Below are 8,529 nucleotides of genomic sequence, written 5' to 3'. Positions count from 1 at the left end.
CTTGACAGATCATCAGCTCATCCCACGTTTACTCCTTTTGTTTTTTGTGGGTGTGAAGACAGAGCATTTTTAAAAGTATCTTCCTTCTCTTTGTTTTCTGTCTTTCTTCCTCTCTTGCTCCTCTTCTGATCACGGAGGCCTCGGATTGATTCGCGTGGAAGCCTAACAGATGGCGGCGTAACTTGATAAATGAGTCCGGGCCTTTTTTTTTTTTTTAGTGCGCTCCGACAGAAATAATACCAGCTAGAGGACGCGCATGATTACAGCTGATCCTCAACGCGCACTGATCGGTTCTAGGCCGGCGGTGACCCCCAATGTGGGGTCCGGGGGCCCCCTAGAGGGTCCTAGAATTGCACTGACGGGGCGAAGTTATAATTTTACGCATTTTTGGTGTTTTTACGCACACGTTTCCAAGCCTGTGCCATCATGAGGACGAAGCCCATTTTCTTAATTATGTGTAATAACAGCAGATATGTTCATAAAAGCCGCAATGTTTCTCCATTTGGGGTCAGCAGGAGCCTAATTGGGCGTGAAGTCTTTTTGTTTCTGATCATGTTTGTGCGCAAAAGAAATAGTGAGAAGTAGCGAGGAGCAGCTCAGGGGGAGAGGGAGAGAGCTATTACACATCAGCATGACAGGGGAGAGAGAGAGAGGGAAGGGGGGAGAGAGAGAGATGCCATGTGCTTCCTGTCTCCTCTCCATTCACCTCCCCGGGCTCCAACAGGATGGAGGTCCTGCGCGTCGCTGCAGAGAGGCTCAACTAAAGGCTCCACTGCTCAGTTCTTTGTGTCAGATCGCCTCGTTTTCCTTTCTGGACGCACCGGGCCTGAATATTCATCCCTTTTCTATTCATATTATTTACCTTTTTCCATCTCTAACCCCGCTGGAGTGTGTTGTGTTTTCAGGAGAGAAAGGTATGTCATTTTAAAATCAATAATTCAAGCAGAGTTTAAGGATATATTTTTGTTTTATTGATTTGTTTTGTTGTTAATTTTGCATGTGTAATTGGTTCCAAATTTGATAAATATTGGTTTATGAGCCTCTCCGGTGTAGTGGTGGAACATTAAAGAGGCTGGAGGCGGTTTGCATGCGTCGTCGTGGCCTCCAGAATCCCAGAGACGAGATGGAAAAAAGTAAGTATGCTCAGGTGAACGTGAGATAGGCCTCCTCCAACCTCATTCCGAGGCTGACCTGGCAGAAGCTTTAATTATATATAGGGCTGGTCTTTTATTAACAATGCAGGACGCACGCTTGGATCCGTGTAATTACCAGAAAAGCAGCTTATAGTTGTTCTCTTCCTCTCTGCTAAGCGCATTTGGCGCAGATCAGGCGGCATTTTCCTTCTGTCCTTATCCGCGTTTAAGGATCTTATGTGGCTCTTAAGTAGCTGCTCCCTAAAGTGCTGAGCCGATTTCAAGATAAGAGCAGATCCACACCGGAGTAGGAGGATCCAGAACCGGAGAGAGGAGGATCCAGAACCGGAGAGAGGAGGCCGGACGCACGGAGGAAGAAATCATAGATAAAAGATGAACGAGATGTCTGATTGATTTCACTTCTTTAATAGCGCAGAGTCCTGGAAAAAATAATGTTAGTTTATTATTATTATTATTGTTGTTATTATTATGCCACCATATTGGCATTATTTGGTCATTTTCTACTGTAAATACCAGATTAATATTTTTGATACTTTGATTATATTTCTGATTAAGTAATATTAATTATGTTTTATCTGTATTTAACATATTTATGGATTGAGATTATGCTCATCTGATTTTTTTTATTTAACTCATACTTTGATATTTAACCATATTTCATCTGTTTTTGTTTATTTTTACTGACTGTTTTTCTCACAGACTGAATAATTTGCAGTGAAAATCTCGTTCTTTTGTGGATTTCCCAGCAGGCCTCAGGCTGACTCCATGTCTCTGTGATTGACAGGCTTCCAGGGATGGAGTCGATGCCCGGACAGCTTCGAGACGCGGGACGAGACGCCAGCTCCTCCCCGAGTTCAAAGCAGGACGCACAGAGCTTCTCCAGCCCCAGCACCCTCAAACCCAACCAAGTGAGTGAGACCTCTCTGTACGGGGTTCCCATCGTGTGTCTGGTCATAGACGGCAGGGAGAGGCTCTGTCTGGCGCAGATTTCCAACACGCTGCTGAAGAACTACAGCTACAACGAGATTCACAACCGCCGCGTGGCTCTGGGCATCACCTGCGTGCAGTGCACCCCCGTCCAGCTGGAGCTGCTGCGGCGGGCCGGGGCCATGCCCATCTCCTCCAGGCGCTGCGGAATGATCACCAAGCGGGAGGCCGAGAGGCTCTGCAAGTCGTTCCTGGGAGCTCACAGCCCCCCGAAGCTGCCGGAGAACTTCGCCTTCGACGTGTCTCATGACTGCGCCTGGGGCTCCAGGGGAAGCTTTATCCCCGCCAGATACAACAGCTCCAGAGCCAAGTGCATCAAGTGCAGCTTCTGCAACATGTATTTCTCCCCAAATAAATTCATTTTCCACTCTCATCGCACTCCAGAGTCCAAGTACTTGCAGCCGGACGCGGCCAACTTCAACTCGTGGAGACGCCACTTGAAACTGACGGACAAAAAGCCATCAGAGGACATTAACCACGCGTGGGAGGATGTAAAGGCCATGTTCAACGGGGGGAGCAGAAAGAGGACTCTGCCCATGAGCGGCTCGGGAATGTCCTCGTCGATGAAATCTCAGGCCTCGTCCAGCCTGGCGCCCACCAGCTCCCCAGAGATCCCCCACAAAACTTTACGCCGCGACGAGGAGCAGGGCAGCAACAACCTGAGCCTGGCGGGCGGAGCGCGGAGCTACCCGGTCATCCCGGTGCCCAGCAAGAGCTTCGGCATGCTGCAGAAAATCCCCCCACCCCTGTTCCCTCACCACCCCTACGGCTTCCCCAGCTACGGCCTGTGTCAGAAAAAGAGCGACGGGGTTCCTGACGCCAACAAAACCAACGTGTCCGGAGTGTTCTGGCCGGGCGCTAAGGACACCCTCTACCCCGCCTTCCCCATGTTCTGGCCCGCAGCCGGCGGTCTCCCCATGCCGCCCTACCCGGGCTCTCCACCAAAACCTCCTCCAGAGCTGCCGGGCGTCCGGCAGAGTGAGCTGGATCTATCGGACCAAAGCGACCGAGGCGCAAACACACCCAAAGACACGAACCTCCTCCCGCACCTCCAGCAGGACGCAGAGCGCTGCCCCAGCTCCCAGTCCTCCTCCACCCGCAACGACGAGGACAAGTCTGGAGATGAGACCTCTCAGAGGAAGATCAGCTACATCTCGGCCTTCAGACCCGTCGTGAAAGACGCGGAGACCATCGCCAAACTCTACGGAAACCGGGACAGCTACGGCGTGCGCCCCGGTTACCTGTCCCCGGATTTTATCAGCGAGAGCTCCAGCTACAGGTCCATGTCTCCGGACAGGGACAGCGTGGTGGAGGACGACGACGACCCGGACGTGGATGTGGAGTCCAACCCGGGACAAGACGAAGACGAGCCGATCCGGATCTCACCGGGAGGAGAGCGTCACGACTCCCCCGTGCAGGAGCGGGTCTCCTCGGCGGCGGAGGAGAACCAGGAGCAGCCGGACGCCTCCAGCCCCGGTGCGGCCGCAGCTTCACCGGAGGACTCTGCTCACACCGGGTCATCAGATGAGGACAGACAGATGCGGAACGGCTCGCCTCCTCACGAAGTAAGAGCAGAAAAAATGCACATTTAATTACCCCTGAGAGGGCAGAATGATTTTAGAAAACATGAGGAGAGTTTACAGAGCAGAGGAGGCCGAGAAATGAAACGAAGACGTGAAAAAGTAAATTCGTAACATATTTTATAAAAACACTGAAAACTAACCTTGAAAATCATTCAAAAAGAAATTCTTCCAAATGTTGATAAGGGGCCACCTCAGTGTCTGTTAATTCAGAACACAATATTCCATTTTCTGTCGTTAATTAAAATAAAACACTCCAATTAATCCCAAATTATTTCAGTATTTATTCTAATTAAGCTGCTTTTTGTGGCTCAGATTTGAGACTTCGCTGCTTCTCAGATCCACATTTCTTCCATGTTTGCATCAAACTGCAGCGCTCCTGTTGTGTGTTTTTTTGAAGAAATAAATTGAGCCTCAATTATGTGAAGGACTCCAGTAAATGGCATTTAATTGCTGTCCGTTATTAACCGGGATTCTCTGCCGGCTTTTTCAGGTGTTCGTTCATGAAAAGGACGCGCACGTGCTGCTCAACGAGCCTCCGCCGTTTGGATCCAAACCGTCGAGCAGATCCAACGGTAATTACAGCACCCATTTATGCTGTGGATGCTAAAGCAGATGAGATGTTTCCTGCGTGTTTGTAGCTGATGGTGTTTCTCTTCTTCAGGGCTCCATCATGAAATCCAGACGCAGCGCAGCGCGGCGTCCTACCAGGAGCAGAAGGACAGACCAGGTTTCCATCATCACTTTATCTGCTTTTTATGGTTTTAACATTTAACATACACAGTGTTGTCGGTTTGGCTGCTTTCCTATGCGTCCCCAGAGGGTTTTTAAAATAATATTCAGACACAGAGGTGGCTGATTTGTTAATTAAATGTTGTGTTTTGTTAATTTCGTGCAGCCGATGGAGCTTTACGCATCGACATCAGTGTTCATGAAAGAGACCTGGAGAACATGGCGAAAGGTAGGAGGCTTATTTTAAGGCTGGAAATAGAAACAAGAAAAGAGGAAAAGGGGGATATTAATTAAGAGTAATTAAGGCTTATATTCATTTATATCTTTATTTTTAATTTAACAAACGAGACGTAATGAAACAGAACCATTTATTTCACAACCACGCTTCATTTCTGATTTCTTTTGAAACACAAATGCAGCTCTGTCTTTTGTTTGGGTTTTAAAATCTATCAGTGCGTTTTAAATTCACATTAAACATTAAAATCCAAACGCAGCTCCACGCCCCCGGCCCGCTAAAGATGACGTGCCAAAATCAGAAATGTGCACATTTCCATTTTTCAGGCCTAAAGTGTTTCCATAGTTGTTAACCACTTAATCACGAGATGTGGGAGTTTTGACTTATTATTGTAAGAGGAAATCGTTTAGAGGCTATTAATATTTTAACGAACAGAGCCATAACCCCGAGGCACGGCAGCTAATTATTTTACAACGCTTGGAAAAACCCTGGGACTCCATTATTATCGTCTCCAGCTCGGGGCGATGCTTGGCAATTACTGTGGCGGCGAGCAGAGGAGCGGGTTGTTCCAAAACGCACCTGAAGTCGCGTTTAGTGGCCTCACATAAATCCTCCTGTGCAGAAAAATCAGAATATATCACAGTAAGTGGAGGCAGACTGAGTGGGTGAGACGGAGGAGGAGAAATGGGTGATTTTTCTTTTGGTGATTTATGCAGAAAAACGTTCAGATTTGCTGCTTTGTTTTGTTGCAGAGGAGTTGCAGAAGCAGCTGGTGGAGCAGGTGGAGCTCAGGAAGAAGCTGGAGAGGGAGTTCCAGCATTTAAAAGGTAGGACAGAAAGTGAGTGGATTTCTGCTTTATTTTTATTTTATTTCGGAGAGAAGAAGGACTGCGGTTTGTCCTCTGAATGCAGGAAAATGTGTGTGTGTTTTAAATTCACCCTCACAATGTCAGAGAGCTTCCATCTGACGTGGCCTTCGGTACTCTTCAGATAATTTTCAGGATCAAATGAAGCGTGAGCTGTCCTACAGAGAGGAGATGGTCCAGCAGCTGCAGATTGTTCGAGGTTGGTCCCTCTTCTGTCCTCTGACTGTAAAGCAGATGTAGATCAATGCTCTTTAAGTTTATGAGGGGGAAAAATGAAGCCACAGAACGTACGGCAGGCCTGTTCCAATCAATTCTGAACAAAAATAGAGGAAAAGTGACACTTGCATATTGAAATATTGGTCATTTGTGTCCAGGCTTTTTCCTGTAAACTCCTTTTTTTTTTTTTAAAGATTCTCCTGCAGCTGAGTGAAATTATCACATGTGAAAAGGTGAAACTGAAACCGCACTGTTTTGTTTGCAAAGGTTATTTTCTCCTAAATCATGCTCTGGAAAATTGAATGGACAGCCCATTATGAGGCGCTGTATCGGTTACATGCAGTAGACAGCAACTAATGCCAGCCGTTAAAGGATTGGTGTAACGTTACAGTAGTTTAAATACCGGGTTCAAGTACACAGAGGGGTCACTCTAAATACCACAGGAGCAAACGGCAGCACAAGCTCACCTTTTCCTTTTTTTAACAGTTTATTTTTTTATTTCATTTTTTTTTTGATAGACACTTTGTGCAGCGAGTTGGACCAAGAGAGAAAGGCTCGTTATGCAATACAGCAGAAGCTAAAAGGTAATTTTATCTGGTCCAAGAAAGAACATGATGAACACATGTCACTGCTTTAGTTTTTGGACCTAAGAACATAAATATGCAAGTGCTACTTTTTTTTTAAATAACTGTGGTCGATATTTACAGAACAGATTCATGGTTTTTTCAAGCACGACTCACATGACCACATTATTTGTCTCCATCATTTAAAGAGAATCTTTTTTTTAATTAAGGATTTCTAGTGTGTGTGATGGAAAAATGATCCAAATCTGATGTGTTTTGTCCAAAATTGCAGTTTTTGTGAATGAAAATTGACTCTTTTTGTTGCATGGAAACTACTTACGGCTGCAAATTTGCAAAATATTACAAAAAAATTGAATGCTTTGTTTGGACATAAAAGGATTTTGGAAAATTTAACAAATAGACTGTAAAACATCCACCATAGAGGCTAAAATTGTGGCACAAATCTGTGTAATATCCAACCAGAAATGCTGCAGATTCTCTCTCCTTTTCCACCATTTGAGGTTTTTCTAATTACGTCATCTCACTGCGCCCTCATTTTCTTCTTCTGTGGTGGTTTTAATTGCAGCGAGGAGAGAACTGGCTCCACCAGCTGTTTACTTTAATGGATGCAAATTAATTCTTTTGCAAATTATGTGAAGATTTGGTTGCATTTTGTGCTGCGTTTGGCTCTCCAAAACACGGGCCACACGCATATTTTTTCTTTCTTCTTTGATCGTCCGTCACTGAAAATCATGTTGGGAACAGATCTCTTTAATGAGCTGTCTGGACATGTGAGTGTTGCTTCAAATCAGTCGTTTTTGCAACATTTAGGGAAAGAAAACACACCTCACACGTGATTAATTCAGCATTAGTGCGTGAAAGTGTCCTCTGCATGTTCTCACTGATGGACTCGCTCTTCCCCAGAAGCTCACGACGCTCTTCACCATTTCTCCTGCAAGATGCTCACCCCTCGCCAGTGCACCGGAGCCTGCACCTTCAAACCTCCTCTGCTGCCTCCGTAGTGACCCTGAACGCACCACGACCTCCACCCCTCCACCCAGCACAGCCAAAAAAAAAGATAAAGAAAGAGAAACCACACGCTCAGTCGACCTGGAGAGCTCTCATGTTCACCTCCCCACAGATTCCGATTTTAGCACTTGACTTGAAGGCGAACACTCGGTTCCTCCTCGAACTCTTGACATTTTCTGGATTGTCGAGGCTCCAGACTGAAGAATCAAAGCTGTCTGCTACTTTAGCCGAGTTAAAATAAAACACTATATACATATAAATATATATCATGTGACGATGTGCAATGGCTTGTTTAATGGTGACACTGAGTTTGACATTATTTAGATTCTGTTGCTTGTTTGAATACGTTGAGTTTTTACATATATTTGTTATTTATCTGTATTTGCTTTAACTTATTGTTTAGGTTATTTGTAACACTTGTACATGTCGTTAAGCACTTTAAATGGGCAACATTTCGGAATATTTGACCATGCCGTCCTATACCAAAATTCTTTTATGGCAGACATCTTTTCTGTTTTCAGTAGAACACATATTCTCTCCACAGTAAAAGTCTTTTCTTTCACCGAGTGCTGTGTGTCATGCAAACTTTGACGTGATGATGAAGGAAAGCAGCCATTTCTGTACAGTTTAGACCTTAAAATGTTCAGTTTCAGGGTTTTTTTCTCTCTCTCTGTCATCACACGCAAACCAAACTTTTTTCTCTTGTTTTATTTTGTAATTTTAAGAAAACACAACAAAAGGAAGCAAATCCTGAGTTTTTTTTCTCACACATTTCTGTATGTACCCATGTCAATATTAATAAAAAGGTGAAAGCAGCTCTGTGCTTTGGTTTCTCGGTGTGATCCTGACACCTGCTGGCCTCCACAGGAAACGGCTCCTCCTCAGAGTAGATCATGTTTCCTCTTATTGTATTTGAGTTCAACATGATCTCTTTCATTAGGCAGCATGACATGTTCGGTCAACTTCTAATGTTTGACGTGGAGTCGGGGGAGCAGGCTGATCTAATAGTGAAATCTAATTCTTCTGATGGGAGGACTAATAGATATTGATTACACGGCTCCCGCTCCCTGGATGCTTCGTGTGGATGCAGATCCTCACATAATGTCACCGACACACAATGAATGTTAATTTTCTGGGAGCAATTGCCCTCAGTTCCCTCTGAATGCT

The 8,529-nt window shown here is 45.4% G+C and overlaps 1 protein-coding gene across 7 annotated transcripts; it reads left to right on the top strand.

Moving 5' to 3' along the window:
* Positions 1-234: 234 nt before the first annotated feature.
* On the top strand, positions 235-8,177 carry LOC110966391 (SKI family transcriptional corepressor 1 homolog-B-like). 7 transcript variants are annotated; one of them, XM_022215729.2, is made up of 9 exons: positions 235-914; positions 1,939-3,706; positions 4,215-4,296; positions 4,386-4,451; positions 4,620-4,682; positions 5,441-5,515; positions 5,679-5,753; positions 6,289-6,354; positions 7,258-8,177. In XM_022215729.2, exons 1-9 carry the CDS (start codon positions 679-681, stop codon positions 7,353-7,355), a joined length of 2,529 nt encoding a protein of 842 aa, XP_022071421.2. In that variant the 5' UTR covers positions 235-678; the 3' UTR covers positions 7,356-8,177. The 7 variants fall into 7 exon arrangements, with proteins under 7 accessions (XP_022071421.2, XP_022071420.2, XP_022071419.2 ...); XM_022215728.2 differs by having other exon boundaries at positions 5,441-5,527; positions 7,261-8,177; XM_022215727.2 differs by having other exon boundaries at positions 5,441-5,527.
* The last annotated feature ends 352 nt before the right edge of the window (positions 8,178-8,529 follow it).

This window comes from Acanthochromis polyacanthus, chromosome 2 (assembly GCF_021347895.1).
Source record: "Acanthochromis polyacanthus isolate Apoly-LR-REF ecotype Palm Island chromosome 2, KAUST_Apoly_ChrSc, whole genome shotgun sequence".
Taxonomy (NCBI): domain Eukaryota; kingdom Metazoa; phylum Chordata; class Actinopteri; family Pomacentridae; genus Acanthochromis; species Acanthochromis polyacanthus.
Note: the sequence above shows the minus strand (reverse complement) of the source record. Positions and strands in the feature narration are given on the sequence as shown.